The sequence below is a fragment of the Tenrec ecaudatus genome, chromosome 10 (genome assembly GCF_050624435.1).
Source record: "Tenrec ecaudatus isolate mTenEca1 chromosome 10, mTenEca1.hap1, whole genome shotgun sequence".
NCBI classification, from domain to species: domain Eukaryota; kingdom Metazoa; phylum Chordata; class Mammalia; order Afrosoricida; family Tenrecidae; genus Tenrec; species Tenrec ecaudatus.
The window spans coordinates 83,863,199-83,890,374 of NC_134539.1; the positions used below are offsets into that span (position 1 = coordinate 83,863,199).

The window sequence follows — 27,176 nt, forward strand, 5'->3', positions numbered from 1 at the left end:
ATGGGCCGCTACCGCATCCGTGTGGCCACAGGGGCCTGGCTCTTCTCGGGGACCCACAACCGCGTGCAGCTGTGGCTGGTCGGGGCGCGCGGGGCGGCGGAGCTGGAACTGCAGCTGCGGGCGGCGCGGGGCGAGGTCAGCGGCGGGCGGCGCCGGGCCGGGGCCCGCGGGACTGGGCTCGAGCGGGGGGTGGGGGGTGGGGGGCGGAGGGCCGGCAGGAGCGCGGAAGGCTCCCGGCGACCGCCCCCCCCCCGCGGCCTTCCGGGGGCGTTGGGGCGCCGACGCAGGAGGGGGGACGGGTCGGCGAGGAAGGTGGATCTCGGGATGGAGACGCTGCTCTCACTCAGCCCGGATTCCAACTCCTCCTCTGGGTGAGCCCGGAGCCCGTGCCCATCGGCCACCGGTGGCCACACGAGCCATTGCTGCCCACAGTCGGAAGGGTGACTGGTCTCTACACACCGGCTCCAGACACAGACGCTAGCCCCACGCAGCCCCTCTGGTCCTCCCGGGGCACCTGGAGCCCCGGACCCGCGATGCTGGTTTCCCTGAGCTCAGGATGGGGCTAATGGGAGGGGCTGCTGGCTGTCACCAAACGCCCCCGCGGAGCGCTCTGCTGCTAAGCCTTGGCCGTCCTGCAGGAAGAAGAGTTTGAGCACGAAGTCTCGGAGGACGTGGGGCCACTGCAGTTCGTGCAGTTGCGCAAACACCACTCTCTGGTGGACGACGCGTGGTTCTGCGACCGCATCATGGTGCAGGGCCCGGAGGCCAGCGCGGAGGCGGCCTTCCCGTGCTACCAATGGGTGCAGGGCGAGGGCATCCTGAGCCTGCCAGAGGGCACCGGTGAGAGGGCAGGGGTAGGGAGGGATGCCCGGCCTTGGAAACTTCTGGAGGGGGCAGGATGGAGCTAAAGAGAAGTTAGGGGGGGGGCGGTGGCAGTGGGGGTGGGGGGTGGGAAGCTAGAGAAGGGATGAACAGAGGCAAGACGCTAGGGAATAAGTGGAGTGATAATAACAACGGTGTCCCGAATGTTTGCGTGGGCTACAAAAGACAGGGCCAGGAACTAAGTGACCTGGCATTCTGTCTTCGCAAAGCTGAGGACCGAGGACGAGACTTGCTGCAATGATGAGAAAGAGGCGAATCAAAGTAGGAAAATGATCTTGGGGCGACTCACAACCAGCGGGGCAGGGACAAGTCAGGGAGCCTGGGAACCTGAAGGCAATGGGTAAGCAGGTGACAAGGGAAATCGAAGCGACAAGCACAATGGCTCTGGCAAGCTCCGCGAAAGCCACGGAAGACAATGGTAGAACCGGAGAGTATATTAGCAGGGTGCAGGAAGGAACAAACAGTGAGAAACAAGCAGGCCAAATGGATACAGAGAGAACTGAGGGCAGGGATCAGTTCGGCAGCACACTGAAGTCTCTGTCTACTGGGAACAAAGGAGCAAACTACAAAGAAAGCCACTAAGCATAGGTTATCCGGGTAAAACCAGGAGAGGTGAGCCAGGCAGAGGAAGCTAAGCATAGAGAATCTTGAAGACGTGTGAAGGTGTGGACAGGTGAGGCCAGGACCTGTGACGTTAGCAAAGCAATTATGTAATCCAAGATAGATTTGAGCATATGCTGGTTTAAGACATTAAATACTCCCCCCAAAAAACAACAAGTAATTAATCCACTCATAAGTATTTAAATATGGGCAGGTAAGATAGAAGAAGAGGCGTTAAGGGAAAAGAAAAGGTGTGACATGCTTTTGTCTCATGGCAAGAAGTGAGGGCCTGAGAGAAGTGAATCAGGAGTGCAAGACAGACAAAGACAGGGCTAACATGTCTGGAGATCAATCAAGTGAGCCAGGTGAGATAAAAGCCCCAGAGCAGGACTATAAACCGAGGAGGCTGACTACAAAGGGCCAGGAGACAGCAGGGGGATAGCGTTAAGAGCAGACAAGCAGTGTGGTGAGTCCTCTTAATGCCTCCCCAGCCTGCCTGGCAGGAAACAATGCCTTGGACGTGTTCCAGAGGCATCGGGAGAAGGAGCTAGAAGACAGACAGCAGACCTACCGGTGACCACCCACCCTGAGACCTCCCAACTGCCCATCCTCGCCTGGCCCCTGCCCCCATCACTGACCCTCCCCCCTTTCCTGAATCCCCACCCCTAACCCCTAGCTGGGCCTCCTGGAGGGACAGATTGCCCCTGACCATAGCTGCAAGCACCACGGCTGATCTACCTCTAAATGTGAGATTCCACGAGAAGAAGCGACTGGACTTTGAATGGACCCTGAAGGCAGGGTGAGGAAGGGGCCAGGGTGAGGAAGGGGCCAGGGTGGAGGGCTGGCAGCCCCCGGAACGCGGGAAGGCGGAGGGAGCGGATGATGAGCTCCAGCTTCCAAACCTATTCCCAGGGCTCTCGAAGCCATCCTCAAACGGGTTTATACCCTCCTGAGCTCCTGGGACCACCTGGAGGATTTCAATCAGATCTTCTGGGGCCAGAAGAGTGTGCTGGCTGGTCAGTGACTCCTCACATCTTCATAACCCCCAGATGGCTCCTTCTGATGACCCATCCCACCTCCCACCCCCAGAGTTCCCTGTCCAATGAGAACTTAGCATGCTTGGTCATTTCACAAAGGCTTCCAATGTAAAGGCAGGGCTGAGGAGGGGTGGACATTATGCCTGGACCCAGGCTGTGGGTCAATATACTTCTCCCCACCCTCTAGAAAAGGTTCACCAGTGCTGGCAGAATGATGAGATTTTTGGCTATCAGTTCCTCAATGGCGTCAATCCCATGGTGCTGAGACGCTCCACATCTCTGCCCTCCCGGCTAGTGCTGCCTTCGGGGACAGAGGCGCTCCGGGCGCAGCTGGAGCAAGAGCTCCAGGTACTCCTCCCACCCTCGGCTTCCTTCTCCTGGTTCCTGTGGCAAGAATCACTGGTAAAGGGGAGGAAGCAACGATAAGTGCAGGGGGAGGGAGGCTGCAGGAACCCACTGTCCTCAATGCAAGGTCCTGAGCATCTAGAACAATCCAGAGATGATCGAAACATAGAGGAAAAGCTGCAAGGAGCTCCCTGCACACATGGTGACAGCACATGCATTCCCAGGGCAAACACACTAGTGGACATAACATTTCTGGCTGGATACCAGTTCTTCGCCACAGCGCCCATGGGCAGGGAGAAGATGGACGAGTGTGCTGTTGGATGAACGGGAGTAAGAACTTACTGGCTGGGTCTGGATGGGAGGCTGACCCTAGAGAGATAAGTGTGCATGCCTGTGTGCCTGGTGGCAGTGGCAGTGGCAGTGGCAGCTGGGGTACCCTCCTCGACTCCTTGCAGATGCGGGGAGGGAAAGGCAAGGAGCAAAGGAGGGCTTGCTGGGATATGACACAAGCAATAGGGTGTAAAAGATGGGCATGTGGTGGGGGAAAGGTCCAAAGAGAGAGCTTAGCAAACATATCCGAGGCTCTCAATTCAGATGGGCTATTCCACATCCCAGAGCAAGACAAGCCTGTTGGGCTTGTTTCTTCCCTTTAAAGCCTTAGCATTGGACCGGAGCATCATTCGGGTTCTGCCACTAGGATTCTGGTACCAACACAGACTGATTACAAGAAGCGAGGCTTGATTCCTTTAAGAGTCTTGTCCTTTGCCTGTTCTCCAGAGGACACTGAGTGCTCACCCTGGACACCCCTTCTGTCCACAGAACAATTCCTTGTTTGAGGCTGACTACATTCTGCTGGATGGGATTTCACCCAACGTGATCCGAGGACAGAAGCAGTACCTCGCTGCTCCCCTGGTCTTGCTGAAGATGGACCCCCAGGGGAAGCTGCTACCGCTGGTCATCCAGGTGCATGCTCCCCTCACAACACTGTTCTCTAGTCCCGTCGCCCTCTGCTCCAAGGACTCGGGCACCCCCAAGCCCCAACTTCACTCATCACCAGTGTCCTTGAGTCACTCCGGATTTGCTGGCAGCCTGGTTTTCCCTGACTCACTCAACTGGAATTACTTGTCTGCGATTCTTAATGGCCTTTTGGAGTTCTTATCCCATAGCCAGTGGTTGTCAGAGTCTAGTGTGCCTCTCCCTCTCCGAATCAACCTGACGGGCTTGTTTCAACACAGGTGTCAGCCCCAACCCTGAGACTCTGATGAAGTAGGTCTGGGATGGGGCCTGAGCACCTCATTGCTAGCACATTCTAAAGTAAGGCCGGTGCTGCTATTTCAGGACCACACTCATCAATCTTTCAGAGGCGTCTGACTCTGGAGATCCATTCTCTCAGGAGTATCTTCTCCATCTGTTCTCCCCACCAGTCCGTGGGACAAAGTCTGTCAGCTATCCTTCACATCCAGCTTCTTCTTCTTCCCATTCCACCATCACATGTTTCCAAGCCACTATCAGTCCTGCTTCCTGGTGCCTGCTCCCAGTCTCTCCTGCATTCCAGCAAACCAACAAGGTGCTCACACAGTCCCAAGCGAAACAGAGCGCTGCAGGGCTTCAATCCTCATACTCCATCGCAGTTCCCTGGAAGGCAGGAGAGGAGCTCTCGGGGTGTAGTGGTTATGTGTTGGGCTGTGATCCCCAGGTCTCTGATGGAAACCACCAGCCGCTCGCTGGGAGAAAGACGGGGCTTTCTACTCCCATACACCATTACAGTCTGGGACATTCACAGGGATGGTTGTACCCTGTTCCTATAGGGTCGCTCTGCATTGGCATCGACTCAATGGCAGTGAGTTTGGAGCTTGGTTTTGGAAGGCGGTCATCTTATTTTAGTCATGTGTGTTGTTGGCTTTTTTTTTTCTAGATTGCTGAGCACAATGCTCCAGAAACAGAAGTTCAATTAAACACAATTTTTCTCTCCCCAGCTCCAGCCTCCCAGCTCCAGCTCCCCAACCCCAACCCTCTTCCAGCCCTCAGACCCTCCACTGGCTTGGCTCTTGGCCAAGTGCTGGGTCCGCAACGCAGACTTCCAAGTGCACGAGCTGCAGTACCATTTGCTGAACACGCATCTAGTGGCTGAGGTCATCGCTGTTGCCACCATGAGGTGCCTCCCAGGACTGCACCCTCTCTTCAAGGTACAGGCTCCACCCTCCCAGGCCATCCCATCTTTCTGAGACCCCAGGGACAAGAAACCACCTAATATCAGATAATACTGCAGCGATCAAAAGTCTAGATAGCAATTGATGAACGAAGAAGACAAGAGAAAGTAGACTATCATAATCTTGATCCTTGTATTTTTATTAAGTCACGTCACTTAATATTTCTCAGGACATATTATAAGGCAAAACAAAACAACAACAACAAAAACCCCAAACCTACCATTACGTTGATTCCGACGTATAGCGAACCTATAGGGCAGAGTAGAACTACTCCATAGGACTTCCATGGCTTTCAATCTTTACCAAAACAGGCTGCCTTGTCTTTATCCAGCAGAGTGGTGGGTGGGTTCAAACTGCCAACCTTTTGGTTGAACCATTGTACCACCAGGCCTCCTCTCAGAGATGTAACAATCTAGAAATGGCTTGGGATATAGTTGGAATGTAGCTAGCTAGCAAACCAAAAGCCTTATTAATGTCTTAAGGGAGTTACTACTTAGCTAGGAAGACAAGTGGTGTTCCCAAGACCAACCAGAGAACACTACCTGGAAACAGAGTGTTAAGACTACAGAGACAGTCTGTCAGCATGATTGGTATTGGCTGATACAAGAAGCCTCAAAAGAGGATTGTTGGAATACATAGAGTCGCTCTAGCAAAATATGAACTGGCTGACGTTCAACCAGTTCACAAGGTAGTATATGATTAAGTACCAATGGTACTGAAGTCTAAAATCCAAGCCGCAGTGAAGACATTAGCAAAACACATGAATTGACACAATGGCTCCAACAATGGGCTCAAATCCAACAACTGTGAAGACAGCGCAGACCCGGACCATGTTTCCTTCTGTTGTTCGGGGGGTCACCGTGAGTCTGAATTGACTCAATGGTAGCTCTCAGCATCAACACTGTAGTATTAATGGAGGAGACCAGTACCAAACCAAGCAAAGAGTCTTCTAAGTAGAAGCAGAGTTTTTTACAGCAAGGAGAGTAGTACAGCAGGGAAACTAATACAGGTCCAAGAGAGGAGTAAACACATACTTTAGCAGGGTGGTGATGGGGTAGAAGGCAAAAAAAAAAAAAAAAAAGGACTTAGTGACAGGAAACAGGAGCCTTCGTGACATAGTGGTTACACGTTGGGCTGCTCACTGCAAGGTCAGCAGTTTGAAACCAGCAGCTACTCCTTAGGAGAAAGGCGAGCCTTTCAACTCCCCAAAAGAGTTACAGTCGCACAAAGTCACATGGGAGAATTCTACCCTGTCCTATAGGGTCGCTATGCATTTGTATTGACTTCATGGCAATGAGTTTGGTTTGTGGTTTGCAATAGCTAGGTGGAACAATGGGTTGAGGGTCGGGCTGCTAACTGCAAGGCCAAGGGTTTAAAGCCACCAACCACTTTGTGGGAGAAAGATGAAGCAGTCTGCTCCTGTCATCCTTCAAAACCCCCGAGAACAGTTTGACTGCCTGCAGTGCCTCCAGGAGTCAGAATCAACTGCACAGCAATGGGCTTGGGTGAGCAGAGCCCAAAGAAAGGTTTGCCAACCTCTACATTTTTTATGCTTTACCAACTTCTATAATTTTTTAATCATTTTATTGGGGGATCATACAACTCTTATCACAACCCATACATCTACCCGTTGTGTCAAGCACATTTGTACATAGGTTGCCATCATTTTCAAAACGTTTTCTTTCTACTTGAGCCATTGGCATCAGCTTTTTTCTCTTCCCTCCCCCACCTTCCCACCCTCATGAACCCTTAATAATTTATAATTACTATTTTTTCATGTCTTAAACTGACTGATGTCTCCCCTTCACCCACTTTTCTGTTATCCATCCCCCCGGGGGGGGTAATATGTGATAAGTTCCCCTTTTATTCCCCCTACCCTCCTGGTATCACCTCTCTCAATATTGGTCCTGAGGGGTTTATCTGTCTTGGATTCCCTGTTTCCAGCTCATATCTGTACCTGTGTACATGCTCTGGTCTAGCCAGATTTGTAAGGTAGAATTGGGATCACGACAGTGGGGGGAGGGGTGATATTAAAAAAATAGAGGACAGTTGTATGTTTCAATGGTGCTATACTGCACCCTGACTGGCTCATCAATTCCTTGTGACCCTTCTATAAGGAGATGTCCAGTCTACAGATGGGCTTTGGATCTCCATTCCACACTCCCCCTCACTCACAATGATATCATTTTTTTGTTCTGGGTCTTTGATACCTGATACCTCATCCTATCAACACCTCCTGATCACACAGGTTGGTGTGCTTCTTCCATGTGGACTTTCTTTTCTTTCAGCTAGATGGTCGCTTGTTCATCTTCAAGCCTTTAAGACCTCAGATGCTATTTCTTTCTTTCTTTTTTGGATGCTATATATTTTGATAGCTGAGCTTTCTTCACCACATTTGCTTATGCACCCATTTTGAGTTCAGTGATCGTGTAGGGAAGGTAAGAAACACAGAATGGCCGGTTATTTGAACAAAGTATTCTTGTATTGAGGGAGTACTTGAGTAGATGCCCAATGTCCATCTGCTCCCTTAATACTAAACCTATAAATATATGTATGGTACATAGATCTATTTCCCCATCGTCATATATAAATATATTTACATATGTACATGCCTTCATCTAGACCCCTGTAAGTGCCTCTTGCTGACTAGTTCTTTCCTCTGTTTCCTTTTACTTTCCTCTTGCCCCACGATCATGTTCAGCCTTCATTTGGGTTCCAGTAATTCCTCTCAGTTACATTGCCCTGGATCAAGCCCAACCAGGCCTCCTACACCCTCCTTGCCACTAATTTTGGATCACTTGTTGTTCCTTTGTCCCTGGTTTGTTAACACCCACTTCCTTTCCCCTACTTCCCCTTCTCCAGTGTCCCACTAGAACTGTCGGTCCCATTGTTTTCTCCTCCAGATTGTTTATCCTGCCTATCTAGTCTAGATAGATATGCTGAGGCAATAATACACGCAAAAACAAGACAGAGCAAAACAAAGCAACAAAAGAAAACAAAACAACAACAATGACTCCCCCCCCAAAAAAAAACCCTATAAATAGTTCCAGGTCTGTTTGTTGACCTTTAGGAGTGTTTTCTGTTCGAATCTGATGGGGAGGGGGGCACACTCTGGGTGCACAGTCTATTTTTGGTATTCCCCGGGGACTTCATTGCTTTACTCCTTCCACCACCATCCCAAAATCTGGTCAAGAGTAAATGTGGGAAACATAGACTGATGGAGAGCAGCCTGGTGAATGGTCTTGGGTTTACTGATCTCCAGATGTCTCCTGCATCACCATCTTCTGCCCTGAACAGGTCAAGCTACTCTTCACACCTAACCCTCCTCTTACTAGTTCAGCTCCTCCTCACCTGTCTCCATAGCAACAGCTGAGTCATTACTGGGACACACAGGAGGGCTAAGCAGGCCCTGGATTGTAAGGACCCGAGTCTGAATACTGGATGGGAACTCACTCTGTGTGCCCTGCAGTGTCTTCGCTCTAAATGGAGATCGCCAGCTCTCTATCAGGGGTTGTTAGGATTAAATGGCATACCCAAATGGGACTAAATGCTCCCCAAAATACTAGTTCTTACAAGGAGGAGGAGTTTTCTTTGTCATCAGGTATCTTCTCTCCTCGCGTGAATTCCGGGAGTTTTAGGACACTCATAGCTTCTTTCCTAAAATGTTTGTAAGTTTCAGACCTAGGGCATCGGTCGGCAGGAGCCAGGATCAAGTTTGTGTCCATGATCAAGTCAAATGTTGTTGTTGTTCTTGTTGTTGTTGTAAGGTGCTATTGATTCAGCTGTAACCCATCATGATCCCGTGTGGAACAAAATAAACCAGTGTCTGGTCCTATGCTAGCCTCACATTAGTGGGCATGCTTGAACCCCTTGTGACAGCCATTGTCAATCCATCTCAGTGAGGGGCTTCTTCTTTGTTGCTTAACATCTACTTTACCATGCATGATGTCCTTCTCTAGAGACTAGTTCTCACTATTCGCTCTTCTAAGGAGTTTGCTGGCTAGACCTCTTGCAAGGCAGGTATGTGCCTTCCTCTGACAGGACATGGGAGAGTTAATATCCTTCGCCAACACCATCACCCAATTGTGTAGATCAGTGGTTCTCAATCTCTGGGTCGTGACCCCTTTGGGAGTCGAACAACCCTTTCACAGGGGTCACCCAATTCATAACTGTAGCAAAATGACAATGATGAAGTAGCGAAAAAAATAATTCTATGAAAAAAAAATTCTACGGTTGGGGGTCACCACCACATGAGGAACTGTAGGAAAGGGTAGTGGCGTGAGGAAGGTTGAGAACCCCTGCTGTCAATCCTTGAGTCTTCTTTTTTCACTGTTCCGCTCTCCTGTGCGTACGCGCATGTGGCAACGGAAAATAACATGGCTTGGGATCGGAGGCAGCTTCGTGGTCAAAGTGACATCTTTGCTTTCAGACACTATAAAGTCCTTAAAAGGCCCATGTGCAGACCGACCCACTGCAATACCCCGGGGCTTTCTCGGCCGCTGCTTCCATGGGCCCAAGTTAGAGGGAGTCTTTGGCAGCTTTAATCTGTTCACGGTGTCACTTATTGGTCCAGGTGTAAGGCTTCTTGTTTTCTGTGTTGAAGTGTCCCCACCCTGAAGGCTGTAGTCCTTGAACGTCATCAGTAAGGGCTGCAAGTCCTCTTCACTTTCAGCAGGGCAAAGTCGTGTGGTCGATGAGTCTTCCTCCCAAATTCAGCTTCGTAAATTATCTGCTCAACATACGGATTGAATAAGTCAGATAAATACCTAAGTTTCATGAATCCTGTATACCAAACTGGGGCAATATGAGACAAAATAGTCTAAGACCCAGGAGATGCATGTGAAGATCAGGCAGCCTTTTTGATGAGGTAAGGAAAGGCCTAGCTAAGGACTAACAGTGCCTAGGAGCTTTGCATAGTGGGTTGCAAATTGGCCTAAAGTCAGTAGTTCAAACCCACCAACTGCTCTGTGGAGAAAAGTTGAAGTTGTCTACTCCCATAAAGATTTAGTCTTAGATTCTCCATCTGAGGTTGCCATGAGCAGAATTGGCTGGATGCGGTGGGCACTGGTTTTATCTAGTAGTCCCTAACCGTGCAGGACTGTGATAACAGTAGTGGGGGAGCACTGGCTGCGCACTGGGCTGTGATCTGCAAGGTCCACAGTTGGAAACTAGCAGCCTCTCCGCAGGAGGACTGGCCTCTCTCCTCCTGGAAACAGTTGCAGTCTCAGAAACCCACGGGGGGTGGGGGGGGAGGCTCTGAGTCAGCATTGATTCTGTGGCTTTGGCTTTTTTTCTCCCAAAAGTGAGTTTGGCTTTTGGAATTGAAGCTATGGACCCAGTGTTTACACATTGGGGTGCTCCACAGGAGAAGCACAGGGCTTTCTTCTCCTGTGAAGCTTTACAGTCTCAGAATCTCAGGGATCAGCTCTGCCCTGTCCTGAAGGACCACGAGGGGGGAGCAGTGAGTTTAGTGTCAGTTTCCATAGAAGCTGCAGCAGCCTGATGATGCCCCTTGGCTGCAGAAGGAGCTAGCTCTACAAAGCTCCTCCCATTCTGACCGGAGATACCCTCTCCCCTGAAACCAACCAAAAAACACAATCCCTAAATTTGAATAAAACAACCACAGGTCTGCTTTGAGGATGTGAATGAGAGAGGAAGTAGCGACGCACGTCGAATGTTAAGGGGCTGATTCTTAGCGGACACTCAGGGTGGAAATAACACAGGCGATAGTAACTACTTGAGAACGTGTGCATGGGGCCAGCGCTAACCCTCATAACTTACCCTCCGCTCAGCATCCCCACAGCTGCTGGGGGGGACTGACCCGATCGTTCCCACTGGACAGGGAAGTAGGTCACCCTTAGAAGGTTTATTGCCTAGACCTCACAAGTGATGAACCACAGATTCTAACCCTGGTCAGTACAGTTCTAGAGCGCAACACACGGGGGCAGCAGAGAGCATGAGGGGCCAGAGAAAGGGGAGGCCAGCCTGTCCAAGCAGCTCCAAGGAGGAAGGCATGTAGAAAAGTGAAGGGCACCCACTCCCTGGGTCCCACTCCCTACCAGGCAGGGCCCACACATGGCCTCCAAAACCATCTCTCCCACTCCTCTGCACCCCAGCTCCTGATGCCCCACATCCGCTACACCATGGAAATCAACACCCGGGCTCGGGCCCAACTCATCTCTGATGGAGGCGTATTTGATAAGGTGGGTAAGGAAGGAATGAGCTGTGGGGCCCTGATCTCTCTGTGACCTACCCCTCCGGGGCCCAGAGCCTGTGTATGAATGTGTGAACGCCCTGCCCCTTTGAACCCCACAACTTCCGTCTTCAAAGTCAATGGCTGAACCCTTTGTAGAATATTCCAGGACCCTAAGACCTTCCCCTCAAGACCTCTCCACTCTCTTGGCCCAGGCCATGAACACAGGCGGCGGCGGCCACGTGGTCCTGCTGGAGCGGGCATTGGCGCAGCTGACCTACTGCTCCCTCTGTGCTCCTGACGACCTGGCTGAGCGCGGCCTCCTGGGACTCCGCAGTGCAGTCTATGCCCACGATGCTCTGCAGCTCTGGGAGATGATTGCCCGGTGGGTGAGCGGGGGAACCAGGCGATGAACGGGCAGTGGCTGTAAGCACAGGGAAGCTCTTCGTTCCCAGTCTGCATGAGGAAGGAGCATGGCTAAAAGAAGGCCGGGCTAACCAGGAGTCACAGAAAGCGGCAGCTTAGAAAATGGTTGGTGCAGCAGCGATGGGAGGGACTGCCCAGGAAGAGACTGGCACGAGGCAGAGAGCCCGGTGCGGAGGACTAGGGAGCCTGGGCTCTGCAGGGAGCAGGGGTTCTGTTAGCAAGACCATGTGATGTACCTGGACCAGGAACTCCGAGAACTAAGGGCTCATTTCCCTGCCCTCTCTGCACAGCTAACAGCAAGCAAGGGCTGGGACCAAGTCTGGCGTGGCAGATGCAGCTAGGTTAACATGTAGCACCCTATCACTCCATCTCCTTGATGATCCATTTAAATTAGTTCACGTTTTAAATATTTCCCGCTTTCTTTTTTTTTAGGTGTTTATCTCTTTTCCTTTGTTATTCTTGTTAGTGTGTGTGTGTGTGCGTGCGTGTGTGTGTTTAATGTTCTTCTGAAATCCAGGATAGGCAAATCTACAGAGACAATAACTAGATGAAAGGTTCTTTGGGGGTCTGACAGGAGAGGTTGGGGGGAAACAGGGAGCAAAGAATGAGTACAGGAATGAAGAAAATGTTCCCAAACTGGGTGTGGCGATGACGGTACAGCTCTTCACGGTACAGTGACTGAGCCACTGAATTTGATGATATGTGAACTGCATGCCAATAAAACTGTTGGGGGTGGGGGTGGGGTGGGGTTGGGGAAGAGAGAGACAAATCTGTGGGCATTCACTTGTCCTGAGATGCAAGCAGAGGCCACAGAGGACAGTGGCAATCAGAGCCTCCTGCTCTCCGAGGTCACTTCACAACCCCCCCCCCGGCCCCTCCCTCCATCCCATGGCAGTTACGTCGAAGGGATCATCCACATCTTCTACCAAAAGGATGATGTCGTGAGACAAGACCCTGAGCTGCAGGCCTGGTGTCGGGAGATCACGGAGGTGGGGCTGTGCCAGGCCCAGGACCGAGGTATGATCCCTCCTCCGGAGAGGAGCGCTCCTCTCAGCCTGGCCCTAGGAGAGACAAGACCCTCACCCTTCATCACACACCACTCACCACATGCCAAAGCCTACCAATCCCATTCACCCCCAAGACACAGGCTATCGCAGCTGAGGACAATTCTGGACCTTGGCCATCAGCCACTACTCTCCCCCTAGCCAGTCACAGAGGCCCCTGGCCTGCCATCCAGTGTGGGGCCCAACCCGACTAGAATCACTCAGTGAAGGCTTTCTGTCTGGGTCCTTCTGATCCCTCTGTGGTTCCCGCCCTCCCTCCCCGAGGGTATCAATGGGGAGATGTCCTCACAGAAGGGCATGCTGCCCCACTCTGGCTGCCCTGCTGCTCACACGCACAGGTGGCCCACCCTTACCACAGGCCAAGATCACTTCAGGGTGCAAAGACAATCCGATAAACCTGAACTCGCTGCCTGGACTCCAAGGTTCAGGTGTCTGGACCAGTCCACCCTCCTCACCCCTGCCCAGTCATTATCATTATTCCCTCGCCCATTTGAAGCTGTGAGGAAGAAGCCACCTCTGTAGCTCATTCCGGGTTCAGACTCCTTTCTCTAGCACTCATGGAAGCAGGCTGGACTGCTCTGAGTCACCCCTCAGTCCCTGACCCCTCCCTTCTTCTGACCAAAACCTTGAAATCTGTCCTCTGCCTCTGTAGGATCGTTCCATTAGCAGGCAAGCATTAAAACCATTTACACGAGCAGGTCTCCTTGTTTAGGAGGCAGGAGGGCAAACATTTATTTACACAGGTGAAGAAACTGAGACTCAGAGATTAAATAATTAACCCAAGGTTATCCAAGCTATAGGTCCTTGAGTAGTAGAAACGGTTTGCTCTCAGTCATTAAACAAAAAGTGGCAGTTCAAATTGTGGTACCACGAAAGAAAGACCTGGCGATTTTCTTCCCTAAGATTATAGTCCTTGAAAAGCCTCTGGAGTGTAACTCCACTCTGAAACACATGGGGCTGAGCTTGGAATGAAACCCTGTCTAAAGCCTGTTCCTTTCTATCCCAGGCTTCCCTGTTTCCTTCCAGACCCGGGATCAGCTCTGCCACTTCCTTACCATGTGTATTTTTACAAGTACCGCCCAGCATGCCGCCATCAACCAGGGCCAGGTATGGACAACTGACAGCCCAGGTCTTTGAGGGCAAGTGCCTGGATCTTGGGTTGCCCAAGGGAGAGGGGAAAAGGTCAGGAACTTAAGTACCAGGGCAGCTATGGTTGCTATGGTTGCAGGTGGACTGGTATGCCTGGGTCCCAAATGCCCCTTGCACCATGCGCATGCCCCCACCCACCACCAAGGAAGGTATCACAATGGCCACCGTGATGGGGTCACTACCTGATGTACAGCAGGCCTGTCTTCAAATGACCATCACATGGCATCTGGGTCGACAGCAACCAGATATGGTAAGAAGGGCTTCTGGGTGGGGGCGATGTCGGAAGGGAAGGATCACGGTGAGAGGCCAGGCTGTCCGTCTCAGGGCTGGGAGCTGGCTGATCTTGGCTCTGTCTCAGGTGCCTCTGGGGCATCACAAAGAAAAGTATTTCTCAAGCCCGGAAGTCGAAGCTGTGCTGAAGCGATTCCAAACAGCCCTAAAAACCCTGGAAAAGGAGATTGCAGCCCGGAACGAGCAGGTTGACCTGCCTTATGACTACCTGAAGCCTGGACGCATCGAGAATAGCATCACCATCTGAGCCCTGAGCAGCTCCCACCCGGAAGACTTCAGACCAGCGCAAGAGAAAGATGGGGCTCTCTACGCCCACAAAGAGCTACTGTCTCAGAAACCCCCTGTCCTACAGGGTCCTGGTGAGCACGTCGACTTCCTAGCAGTGAGTCTGGTTTGGGAGTTTTAGGCTTTCCTCGATGTCTACTGTGAATGCTCTACAGGGCAGGCAGGGTGTCCGAAACGCATGTGGGAAAATGGACTTGAAAGAGAATGGAACTTGTCTGTTCACCTGCTGAAGGTCCCTTGTGTTTGCCAACTGAGTCAGACAGCAGCATGCACCCTTATTGCTCTCGCACTTGTGGGTCACACAGGCTCTGTCACAACTAGCCGACCGTCCTTACAGCAAAAAAAGCAGCTACAACGGGAGTGACCACGTTCCAGTAAAACTTTATTTATGGACACTGAAATATGAGCTTTGTGTGTTAGAAAATGCCCCCCCTTTTGGGGGAGCAACCATTTAAAAATGTAACAGCCATACCGAGTCCCCGGGGTGTGTCCATGCTGGCTTTGGTCCTCCTAGTTGTACTCTGCCCTAGCCTGAGGCGCTAACACTGTTCCAAACCACCCCAGGGGCGCGGGCATTTCTGGGAGAAACCACCTATCTCAGCAAATACTTCATTCCCAAGAACCCAACTTGACTTCACTTGGTGGCCAGCTTACAAAAGTCTGTGCTCCTGGCAACTGGCCATGCCCACCGCACCCCCCCATTCTTCCTATTCACATGTGGAACCCCCAAAGACTCCAAATAATTGCTGGAAGATCCCCACTAGCCACAGGCCAGGGTTTCAAACCGCTTTACTATCAGATAGTGATCACTGTAATTGATCACACTTGATGCTTGGTCAGTGGCCCTCCCTCATGACCCAGCCTGAAATTCTTCGAGGTGTGAGGATTTCTTGCCAGTTCCAAGACAAAATGTCCTCCCTGGCCTTTAAAATATTCACGGGGGTCTCTTCTTTCTTACTCATTATTTGTATTTTTCTCTCTGTGTTACTATTATTATTCTTGTAGCCTTACCGCTTTATTTTGTTTTTCTGTTTTGCATTGCTTCTGTTGGGGTTTCCAGTTTGTGAAGCACTGAAAGCGGAGATGCACAGAGCTAAGAACTACTGCAAGGGCTCATAGGGGAGGCTGGTGGGGGGAGACAAGGAGGGTGAGGGGGCGGAAGAGGGGAGCAAACAATGTATGTGGGTGGGGGAGGGAGGACTAGAACTGGTGGTGATTATCCAACTCATTTTGAAAGTGTTTTAATCATGGGGGGAAATGAAGAAAGTGTTCTGAAATTATGGTAACATTGTACAACTCTAATATGATTGAACTATTAGATTGTGCGATGGGCGGATTATGTGTTAATAAAATTGTTTTTTAAAAAGTTAACCATGGGGGTGGGGTGGGGAGAAAACTATCTAAAATTGAGTGTGGTACAACTCTTCGAGATATGATCGAGCTATTAAATTAATTGTGTGATATGTAGATTAAGTGACAATAAACTGTTATTAAACAACATCAATGTCCATCAATATGCCAATGGGCAAAAAAGAACACATATATACAGACATCCGATGGAATATTGTTCGGCCATAAAGACAAATGAGGTACTGACCTTGAAATGGCTATGCCGAATGAAGCAAGTCAATCACCAAAGGACAAATACAATATAGGATCACTCACCTGAAAGGCCTCACACAAGCTGATTTGAAGAAATAACTAGACAAAGCAAATGACTAGAAAGCCAAGTGTATTAGTAGTTACCAGGAGCAGGAGAGAGGGGAAAGCTGGGAAGGAGAAGTCCTTGTTTAGGGAGCTCTGGGTCTCTGGTCACAGAAATCAATTAACATATTGGTGGTGGTAGCACAACTCAGTAATACAGCTGATGCCAGGCAACCGTGAAGGTGACAATATTACCTTGGCAAACAGTCTGTTACACGAGGGGCTTCAAAGAACTCACAGGGGGAAAAGCCACTAATTTCTTCATTCATTTCTTGTGAACTTTTGGAAGCGCCCCCCCTGCTCTTGCAACAATTAACATTTACAATAATATTTCTTTAAGGCAGAATAAAAACTTTCACCCAAAGAGGCTTCTCTCCCCAGCCAGGCAGTCCTCAAGAAAATAAAAATGGAGTTTGTATTTTTTTTTTTTGGAGGGGGTACCCGGATATGAACCGGAAGTTTGTATTTCAAGGCCACTTTCCCTGCCTTTTATCCTGGGCCCTCCGGGTGTTCCCCAGGATCCAAGTTCTCTCTAACACAGCCCTTTGAAGAATAAAAACCCTCCCCTGCCATCAATTCCATCCCCACTCATAAGTACCCCAAAGAGAGTTCCCGAGGCTATAAAAGTTTCTGGGAATAAACAGCCTTATCCTTCTCCCAGGAAGAGGTTGGTAGATTTGACTATTCTAAGGCTTATCTGAGTGTGATGACTCACTGTCATCAGGTCGGCACCAACTTACACTAGCACTGTTTAAGACAGGGCAGAACTGCCTCTGTGAGACTAGACGGCTTCACGGGAGCAGAAAGCCCGTCTTACTCCCAAAGAGCAGCTGGCGGTTTCAAACTAATGACCTTGCAGTGAGTAACCACTAGGGCACCAGACCTCCGTAGACATCCTTATATTAAAACACACACACAAACTCACCGCCATTGAGTTGATCCCAACTCCTAAGGGGCTGGAACATTGCTTGTCGGGAGAGTAGTACACTGGAGAGCTACAGGTTCCTGGTTTGATCTCAGGTGTTGGTAACTGTACGTGGGCGAGCCTGTTAGAAGTAACCTACATAAAAACCGTGGAAGCACACTACTAAGGGACCCTAGCCACGGAGAGTACTTGTTTGGGTCTCACTAAGTGCAAAATTATGTTCTAAATCCCTCAAATACTTGTACTTCCCTGAATAGTCATTACAACTCTGTCTCTTTCCAGAGAAGTATACAAACTTTTTCATTGAAGGGGCAAACTGGTCATGTCTTTAAAAAACTGTATGCCCTCCTTTATTCAAAGGATGTACAATCACCTTTCTAAGTGTACAGTAAAAAAAGCAAAGTGACATTTTTGCATACTTACGTATTTTTCTGGGAGTCCCTGGTTTGAGCAAACGATGAAGCTTGCTGCTAACCCACAGGTTGGCAGTTCCAACCCAGAGAGGTGCTTCTTCCCCAAACACTACGGCGCAGCGTTTCCGGTCAGAGCCGACTGCATCCTCGCTGACCGGCGCGTCCTTTCTTCTGACCATTACAACACATCAAACATCACAACTTGCTCATCCACGCCCCTTTCCATTCCATGGACTTTTCCTCGCTCCCATATTTCTTTCCTTCTTTTTGATTTAGCCTCCAGAATCATACAGCATTCCAAGTGTGGATAACAATATTTTAATTAAGAAACGTTTCTAGTGCCTGTCCGGAAAACCCTTAGCAATTTTAAATTGTTACTGGCTAGCACAGTAAAGCTTGGCTTCCGGGAAGGGCTCCAGTCTCCTTTTACTGTATCAGAGAAGCTGTTTTAAAAAGGGGGTGGGAGGTGGTGAGTGTGCGTGTGGTGTAGGGGAGCTCACCCACCAGTGCCCGCTCACTGTCCCTACCCCCGACTAAAGCAGCTCAACAGAAAGGCCGAGCGAAGGCTCCGGGCCCCCCCGGTTACCAAGAGGTCCCCGAAGCGGCTCTTCCGGACTCCGGCGGGTTCCTCGTCACGTGACCTGCCAAACCCGGCCACGCGGGCGCCGGCGCTTCCATCGCTGCTTAACGAGGGGGGAGCCCGACAAGCAGGGGGCTCGCTCTCCCTGCCCCCCGATCGTTACACGGCAGCAGCACACCTCAAGAGAGGCCTCCCGAGAGTCGTCTTTAGCTCCCACCGCCGCCTTCTCACGCCAGCGTGCGACAGGCCTGCAGGCCACCCGCGCCCGCCGGCCGCCACCCCCCGGCACGGTGGTTGGGTCCAGGGGGCTCCGCCCCGGCTCTCGGTCCTGCGCGGCGCCAGCCTGCCAGCCTCCCAGCCCAGCTGGATTCCCCTCCGCGCATCCCGGGCTTTCGGTCCCCGCTTCTCCACGAGGCCCGCGTCCAGGCGATCCCCGGCCCCCTCTTGATGGCGTCGCTCCTGTGCTGTGGGCCCAAGCTGGCCGCTTGCGGCATCGTCCTCAGCGCCTGGGGAGTGATCATGTTGGTGAGGGGCTGCCCAGCGAGGGCCGGAGAGGGCCTGCAGGGGCCCTGGGTTGGAGGGCCGGGCGGCTGGCTGGGTAACTGTAGTCCGCGGAGAGAGGGAGGACTGGGATTGAGAAATGAGGAACTGTCGAGGGTCACCGGGGTGCTGGAAGAGGAGCCGGGGCTAGGAAATTTGTGGACCTGTCAGTGTAAGAGGCAAAAGATCTGCACTTCCCAGAGATCCCGGAGCTGAATGAAGGGAACTGAAATGGGCTCTTTCCCCGGGATCATGTTTGCCGTGGCTACTTCTCCTTATTGTCTCTGCCGCGTCCCGTGATCATGACGCCCCTGGGGGGGGGAGTCGGGGGGGGGGGGGGAAATAACCCAGGTTCCTGGGAAACATGGGCTGTTCGCTGTGCTGCCCTTGTCCCAGCTACTCATGTCAATGTCACCGCCTCACACTCGACTTCAGGTAGCCCGGTCCGAAGAGACCACGACAGTTCCTAATCCTAGCTCCTTCTGGTTATTACCAGGCCCAGGTGTTGTGGCAACATGAGACAGAGGTGGGAGTGGCTGGGGGAGTGACCTGGCGGTGAGGTGCCCCAGTTCAACAACCAACCCATTCATCTCTCCTCAGATAATGCTCGGCATCTTTTTCAATGTCCATTCCGCGGTCCTTATTGAGGATGTCCCCTTCTCGGAGGAAGATTTTGAGTGAGTCTGGCAGGGCAGAGGGGAGGTGGCCAGGCCCCTGGTCACAAGGATGGGCGGAGAAATGCGGGAATCTGGCACAGTGGGCTACGCATTGAGCTGCCAACTGCATGCATGGTCAGCTGTTCGAACCCACCACGAGGGAAAGAAGAGGCTGTATACTCCTGTAAAGATTTACACTCAGAAGCCCAAAGGGACACCTGAATCGACTGGATGACACTGCATTTGGGATTTGGACAGCTGGAAGGAGCCATGGTGGCAGGGCTACTTACGAGATTGGGGTACTTAGAGGCGCAAAGGCTCTTGGGATCCAAGAGCTACTTTGGAGAGTCTGACTCACCAGTTTAGGTGCGTCCTCTTTAGGCATTTCATCTGACTTCTCCGTGCCTCAGTCAACTCCTGCAAAATGGGGATAGAACTCACCCCACCAGCATTGTGAAAATCATGCACGTCAATGCACCTAGAATGATACCAAGCACACAGTTAAAGTGCTCCATAAATGTTGGATGCTGTTACTATTCTGACATTGCTCTGCCTAATCCCCACCCGCCCCTAGGAACGGCCCCCAGAAAATATACCACCTCTATGAGCAAGTGAGCTACAACTGCTTCATCGCCGCGGGCCTGTACCTACTCCTAGGAGGTTTCTCCTTCTGCCAAGTTCGGCTCAACAAGCGCAAGGAATACATGGTGCGATAGAAGGACACACTCCCTGTCTCCGCTCTACAGCTAGAAGACCGCCCCCCCGCGGAGACCCACCCACGGGCACCCTCGGCAGGGCTGGGTTTCCCTGTTCTCCCCAGTGCCAGGCGCTCTCGCCTCATCCTATACCACAATAAAGAGAAACTGCTCTCTCAAGCCTGTGTCCCTGCTTGTGTGCTGGAGGGGAGAGGGCCGAAGACCGGCCTCCAAGTAAGGGGCTTGGGCCCCTTGGCGGAAGTGGAGGGAAGCGGGACCCGGAAGTGAGGCAGATCTTCCATCCCTTCTCTGCGGGCGCGGAGGCGGCCTGAGCCTTCGCGGGGGGGGGGGGGGTTGCGGGAGCGTAAGCGGCCGCGTGCAGCCAATCAGCGGTGGGCTGGGGCGGGACTTCCTGCGCGGGGGCCGGCGCGGCGCGGGCTCCGGGTTCGCCGTGGTCCCGGTTCGCGTGGCGGCGGCGGCGGCGTCTCCGTGCGGGGACGCGCGGGGCCATGACGTCAGCGTCCACCAAGGTTCGGGCTCCCTTACGACAGCGCTCTCTGGCGGCCACGGGAGGGTTCTGGCTTATCCGCCCCCGGCGGGTGCCGCGGGAAGTGGGGTACGGGAGCGGAGCCTGGGGTGGGGCTAGGGGCTTCAGGTGGGACCGCGCGGCGCGGGGGCGCCGGCCCCCCGTAATGCTGCCCCGCCCCCAGGTCGGAGAGATTTTCTCTGCGGCGGGCGCTGCCTTCACGAAGCTGGGGGAGTTGACAATGCAGCTGCATCCAGTCGCCGACTCTTCTCCCGCGGGGTACGTGAACCCGGGCTGGGACGTGGACCCCGAGCGAGGACGCTCGGGCTCGGTGACAGCCAAGGACACTCCCTAGAGCAGGGACAGATGTCAAGTCTTCCTCTGTGCTTGGCACGGCGTAGGGTAGGCGTTAATAAACGATCGATGCGTGAATAGCAGGTGAAACCACAGCCCCATCACCGGGACTCCGAGTTCCCAGCTCTGCCCTGCCCCGGACCACTTGCCCGCCTCCACCATCCCAAAGCCCCTGGAATTCCTCAGACTGCTGCCGTCGGTTTTCAGGGCCTCTGTCCCTTACCTTGCCGGTTGAACTGGTTTCAGGGCCCTTTAAACAGCAGCAGGCTGATACCCTGGGGTGGGGGGTGGGGGGGCGATATCAAGTGGCTGAGGGTCCTCGGGGTTCCCTAATGGAACCTGAGTGTTTTCTATAAAGGCCCTCGTTAAAATACTTGGAGTTCGTCTCCAGAGATGGGGCGGAAGCAGGCTGGGGGGCTGGGGACTGCATAGCTCTGCTTGGCTCCACACCCCTCCTCCCTCTTTTTGCTACCCCCTCTCCCTCTGACAGTGCGAAGTGGACCGACACGGAAATAGAGATGCTGAGGGCTGCTGTGAAACGCTTTGGGGACGATCTTAATCACATCAGCTGTGTCATCAAGGAACGGACAGTGTGAGGGAGGGTGGCTAGCAGAGAAAGGGGGGTGGGTGGTTTTCTTCTTCTGAATCCACTGCTCCATCCTCCTCTGAACTCGCAGCTCCACACCGGCCCAGCTTTGTGTTAGCATCCCCTTGCGGGCTGAACAAACAAGAATGACCACAGTTGTCCGAAATGCTATGGTAATCGGGGCATCCCAAGAACTTGGTTTTAGGTTGCCAGAATTATTGGATTTGATCAGAAGATTTCCCTGATTATTTTTATGGAAACTTTGAGACTATGATAGGATTATCCAGGAATAGTGTGGTTCTGAAATTGCTGACCAGGCCTGCTCATGATTATCCTGCCTGTAGATGACCTGGCCTCTCGCCTGGCGGGCCTTTCTCAGTGCCTGTGTTCAGAGCTTCAGGAAAATGAGAACCCAACTAAAAAGGCTGAAGCCCTCACCCAAACTTAGGGTGGGGCTTCCCTAGAATACTTACAGGGTGACCCATTGCCCTCTCCCCTGCCCCCTTTCTTCCTCCAGTCTGATGACGCCTTCCTCCCCCCTCTCTCAGGGCTCAGATCAAGGCCACAGTGAAACGCAAGGTATATGAAGACTCTGGCATCCCTCTGCCGGCTGAGTCACCCAAGAAAGGGCCCAAGAAAGTGGCATCTGGCGTTCTGTCGCCTCCTCCAGCAGCCCCTCCAACCAGCAGCTCCATTGTCCCGGAGGCCGGGGGTCCCCCCATAAAGAAGCAGAAGGCTGGTGAGGGCTACTACCGAGTTGTTGCCTTTGGGTTAAAGATCCCAGCTGAGGTTCAGTGAGAGAATGGGGCATCGGCCAAAGACAAATCTCTCTTCCTCTTCCCCCTCCCCACCCCTTGGAGGTTCCCAGAGAGGGGCTTACGGGGAGGGGGAGGCAGCAGGACACCTTGGGAAGCTGTGGGGGCAGCTAGGGGAAGCTAGAACCTAGCATATGCCCCCCTCCCAGATGTGACCCTCAGTGCCCTGAACGACTCGGATGCCAACAGTGACCTAGTGGATATTGAAGGGCTAGGAGAAACCCCTCCAGCCAAGAAACTCAACTTCGACCAGGGTAGGAGTCCTCCTCCCCACACACCCACTGAAGGGGAGAGGGAGGAAGTGCTCCCCTGACTGGCAGGGGCGGGTCTCAGCTGGAGCCCTCCCCCCTTATCCTGGGGCTCTGGACAGGAAGTACCCTCTTACAGTCCAGGGGACAACTCAGGCAGGGGCAGGGGGCTTTGGCAAGGCAGGCGGGGGATCTTCCCGGAACCATGTTTGGAGCTCGCTCCATCTCTGTCCGTTTTACTTCCTGTTCCAGACAGCCTGACCCTGGACTCTGGCCTTCTCATGACCTCTGCGGACCCTCCTCTCCTCTCCCACTGAAGCCTTCTGCTTCTGACCCCTCTCACTGGTCACCTGGATCCAGAGATCATCCAGGACTCCCCCGAGGCCGGTGCCAGAGGTCCAAAGGCTGCTGGGGCTGGAAGGGCCCCCCCCTTATCCCTGAAGAGCCATCTGCTGCCCCCTTCCCTCAGCCCTTTGACTTCCACCCGACGGACATTTTTATACAGAAAATGAAAACAATAAAGACTTCTCTCTCTGCCTGGTGCCTTATTGGTGTGCAAGGGGTTGTTCCATCCCCTCTGCCCTCGGGGTGTAATGTCCCTGTCTTTCCCGTCCCCCCTCTTCCCCCCCCTCACCCCGCAGCACTTGCCACCCTGCCTGGAGCAGCACAGCTAATATTGGTAGACTCACTCCCCGGTGCCAATATTTCTGTGCTGCTAGAGCCAGGGGAGCTGGGTGTGGGCGACAAAGACTCCCCTTCAGGCTTCCAGAGGCAGCAGCGCTCATTCTCAAGGTCTCTGGCAGCCAAGAGCCCTGACACTCACTACCTTGGGGATTTTGAGACAGGGTTGTTTCCAGTGTTTTCAACCCGCCCCCCCCCCCACCTAAGCCCCACCACCCCACCCAACAGCAAGGAGTCTATCACAGGCCCCTGATGTGTTCTGTGCGCGTCTCCAGGATGGCCTCCCAGGGCCAGGCCTCGGCGGAGCCTCCCCCACCCTCGCTCTAACACCACAGTGTGGTTTGGACGTGGCCACAATGCCGTGCAAACCACAGTGTGCTGCTGGGGCGGGGGCAGGACTGGGTGGGTTGAGAGGAAGGGAAGACTAGGCTGTACTGTGAGGACCCCTTTGCCGCCACCACCAAGAGCAGGAAGGCAGAAACCTCAAAGGCAAACATGACCCAAGAAGAGGGGGGAGGCCGGGGAGACAAGAAACCAGGGTTAGGAGCCTGCCCAGCAAGCAACTGGAGGGAGAGAGGCCTAAGGGATGAGCTCACGGTATCCTAAGACTGGAGCCATCTTTCCCCTGTCAGGACTCACCTCAGGGGGGTCCCTAGGGTGGGGTTAGAGGCACAGTAACGAGGGAATGACTGAAGGGCCAACCAGAAGCCTCCAACTCAGCTCCAGCAGGGACCAAACTTCCTGTGTCCATTCCGCCCCTCCCTGGGTCAGACCCACAAGAACAGCAAGGAGAGGAGACACAGGGCCAAGGCCGGCAGGGTTGGGAGCTGGCAGTCCAGAGGTGGTGGGGCTGGATCGTGATGGGAAAGGGGGGGGCCGGAAGCCGCCCTGGGTCCTGGGCCTGACACAAAATGGAGGCCAAAGCCGAGAATGGAGGCCGGTGGGGAAAGGGGAGCAGCAGGGCTCAGGAAGAGGGGCATCTGGACTTAGGGGGTCAAGTCTTCAACCCCAAGTGCCATCCTTGGACCCCCGGACCCAGGGCCCACCCTCAAAACAGCCCCCATCAGCCCATCCACCAGGCCCAGGCAGGCGGGCCCACCCCAGAGAGCCACGTTGAAGCTGAGACACACATGCCTCTCCCTACCCCCACCCTGGGCCTTCCCTCAGCCTTTTCTCTCCTTTCCAGGGCTAGATTCTCCTCAAAGCACCTCCAAGAAGGCAAAATGTAGAGACCAAAATCCCTCCTGCAAGTCAAAATAATGCTAACAGCCAAAAGTTCTTTTCCTACTGCCCATCCCACCCTCCACTAGCCCCCTCCGACACACCCCCAAAACTCTCTGCAAGCAAAGAGCTGTGACATGGTGGATGTAAGCAGTCTTTTTAGGCCCTGAAGAACTCCAGCCCCACCCCTCCTCCAAATGCCCTATATCAAATCTTGTCAGGGCCTCATGCCCCTCACTCCACCCTCTAAAACCCCCACACTGAGCAGCTGCCCCCCAGCTCCCATCTTCGGCAGAGTCTTGGTAGGGGTGAAACAAATCAAATACCATATTAACGGCTAGGAGAAGTTGGGGGGCCCTCTAGTCTCAGTCTTTGGCTTCCATCGGCTGAAATGCAGTTTAGGGGCATAAAATAAAGTCTCTCCAATCATCCCCCCAGTTCCAAGACTCACAAAGCCCAACCCCACCCCAGCACGCACCTCCAAACACCCCCCCAACCGCCACGTCTCTCCTGAAAACAGGGGACACTGTCCTCCCCACTTACCTCAGCTACTCTCCCCTGAGATCCTGGTCCCCTATTTTTGAAGGGAGAAAAAATTGGGGTGCATCCCTCACATTTGGGGTGCAGAAGAAAGGAGCCACCCCAGTCGCATCGCTGGCCTCCTTCCTCTCGACTGGCTCTGGGAGTGGGGAGTGCCCTAGGGAGGAGGGACCCCCACAAGACATCTCAGAGGGGGGTTTCTTCACTCCCAGTCAGAATTGGGGACACCCCCCACAAACCCGTCCCAGCCCATCCGTCTCCAACTCGGCGGGAGAGGCAGCTGCAATGCCCCAGTCAGATTCCCCCAACACTACATTCCTCACCCCACCTAGAGGGGTCCTGGAGCCCCCCAAAAATCCCCAAAAAATCTAGGATGTTGGGAGGACAGTCTTGGACTAGTTCCCCAAATTTGGGGTCCTCAGCTAGCCCCGTTTTTTCAGGAAAATTCTGCCTTTCTCCTGCCTCCCGCCAGCCCTGCTCTGTCCAGATGCCAATTTTGGAAGTCACTCCCTCCTTCCTCCTCCCGGTCTCTCCAGGCCCCCCCCCCACACACCCCACGTCGCTCGGGGACTAGGGTCCAGGACACCTGGCTCCCAGACAAGGGGCAAGGCACTCCCCAAAAGGTTAGGGGCCAGGAGGTCAAGCTCATTGCCCCCGTCTTAGGAAGGCAGGAAAGCCCGATCCTCCCTACCCCTCCCCCCTGGCTGGTCTCTCGGTGGTGGTTCAGGAAAGCCTGGAGGATTGGAATCTGCCATTGCTGTTGCACAGGCAGCTTTTTTCCCCCTTGGGTTGGGGGGGGTGGGCGGTGGGAGGGAGGGAGGGGAGGAGAGCCGAAAGAGCAGAGACCTAAGCATGCAGCAGTGACCTGGCTTACCCCCTCGCCCCTGGTGCCTGGAGATCCCGCTCCCCCCGCCCCCGCTGGCCCCCCCCCCCACATTGAGTCCTCTGCCTACTTTCTGTTTGGGGCTCTTCCCACAGAAACTCAGGGCTCAGGAATCCCCTCCTTGCCACAGCTCCAAAGACACTGTTACAGTCCGGGGAGGTCACTTAACCCCAGGGACCTCATTCTCCCACCTTCCCCCACAAGGAGGTGTGCTCCCTTAGGATTTGGGGTTCGAACCTCAAACCACCACTTCCCCTCAGATCTATTAGATAGGACATATCATAGGAAGAGATAGAGTTCCCGTTCCCAGCTTCTTCCTTCCAATCAGAGTTCTAACGTCCATCCCCAAACGGGGCTGGTTTAGGGGGTCACTAAACAAGGAGATTTCTAAAATCTGGGGTGAGAAAGAACTCTCAGGCAAAAATAACATCCAAGCAGCAGAGTGTCTGAAATTAAGTGACCCCATAAATCAGACTCACCTTATGTTCTATTAATGAACATTACCCAAAGAGTACTAAAATACCCCCAAAATAATGACACCCCAAAATGTTGTCTCCCATTCTGGGGGACCTCCCTTTGTTTCTTGCCTCTCCCCCAAAAGGCATCTTGGATATCCTTGCACATATAGGAATGTCCCCCTCAAGCCGAATTTCCACAACTTTTTTCCCCCCACAACTTTCAAAAAGTTTAGATCCTCCCATGGTGATGAGAACCCTCAAACACAAAAGGCCTTCAAACTTGCTCCCAGGGTCCTATTATGCTTCCTTTCAAGCTAATTAAAAAAAAATGCCAAGTTGAATTCTATAAACCTGACCATCATACTCTGAGACTTGAAACTTACATTGTACCCCCAAATCGGCTCTATCTGACAATCAGCAAGAATTCCATGCTTAAAACCAGACTGAGAAGAACCTTATCTGTCAAGATACAGTAGTGACTCAATCCCCCTCCAATCAAACTCTCACCCACCTCTTGAAGAATGCCCAGCAGGCTCTGCTGCTATTCCAAGAGGACCGATGCATACAAACTCCAAGTCGTAGGTGCCAGGGCATCCCCTTCCCCCATCAGAATGAGTTCCGTTTCAAAATGAAATTCCGCATCTCAAAATGACTATAGGCTCTCAAGTCTAAATAGGGCCCTAGTGTTTATAACCATCAAACCCATTCAACATTCGTAGTAAGCAGAGACTCAACTGACCAGTTAACGGAATATCGAGTCCACCTGATGTCAAATGGAAGCCCCTAATTTAAACCCTACCGCCAAACTGGGCAGAGACCACTCCTATGCCCAGACCACCTTACTTGTGGGTCCTTAGTGGCCCCGTGAT

The 27,176-nt window shown here is 53.0% G+C and overlaps 3 protein-coding genes and 1 long non-coding RNA gene across 7 annotated transcripts; 3 read left to right on the top strand and 1 right to left on the bottom strand.

Annotated features, from left to right (window-relative positions):
• ALOX12 (arachidonate 12-lipoxygenase, 12S type) lies at window positions 1–14,506 on the top strand. Its single transcript, XM_075560785.1, has 14 exons — window positions 1–135; window positions 639–840; window positions 1,974–2,055; window positions 2,159–2,281; window positions 2,395–2,498; window positions 2,707–2,867; window positions 3,684–3,827; window positions 4,841–5,050; window positions 11,191–11,277; window positions 11,483–11,652; window positions 12,589–12,710; window positions 13,764–13,864; window positions 13,986–14,156; window positions 14,265–14,506. The coding sequence occupies exons 1-14, from the start codon at window positions 1–3 to the stop codon at window positions 14,442–14,444; spliced, it is 1,992 nt and encodes a 663-aa protein (XP_075416900.1). The 3' UTR covers window positions 14,445–14,506.
• Window positions 5,202–25,391, bottom strand: LOC142459326 (uncharacterized). Its single transcript, XR_012786462.1, has 5 exons — window positions 24,970–25,391; window positions 17,535–21,593; window positions 17,112–17,232; window positions 14,089–14,270; window positions 5,202–9,803 (listed from the first exon to the last, which is right to left on the bottom strand). It is a non-coding gene; the product is annotated as an uncharacterized LOC142459326 (long non-coding RNA).
• On the top strand, window positions 18,437–20,175 carry RNASEK (ribonuclease K). The gene is made up of 3 exons (XM_075560790.1): window positions 18,437–18,629; window positions 19,245–19,321; window positions 19,875–20,175. The coding sequence occupies exons 1-3, from the start codon at window positions 18,552–18,554 to the stop codon at window positions 20,014–20,016; spliced, it is 297 nt and encodes a 98-aa protein (XP_075416905.1). The 5' UTR covers window positions 18,437–18,551; the 3' UTR covers window positions 20,017–20,175.
• On the top strand, window positions 20,403–23,061 carry BACC1 (BPTF associated chromatin complex component 1). Of its 4 annotated transcripts, none has more exons than XM_075560786.1 (6): window positions 20,403–20,525; window positions 20,706–20,800; window positions 21,366–21,467; window positions 22,010–22,200; window positions 22,426–22,530; window positions 22,777–23,061. In XM_075560786.1, the coding sequence occupies exons 1-6, from the start codon at window positions 20,505–20,507 to the stop codon at window positions 22,839–22,841; spliced, it is 579 nt and encodes a 192-aa protein (XP_075416901.1). In that variant the 5' UTR covers window positions 20,403–20,504; the 3' UTR covers window positions 22,842–23,061. The 4 variants fall into 4 exon arrangements, with proteins under 4 accessions (XP_075416901.1, XP_075416902.1, XP_075416904.1 ...); XM_075560787.1 differs by having other exon boundaries at window positions 22,781–23,061; XM_075560789.1 differs by lacking the exon at window positions 22,426–22,530.
• Window positions 25,392–27,176: the final 1,785 nt, after the last annotated feature.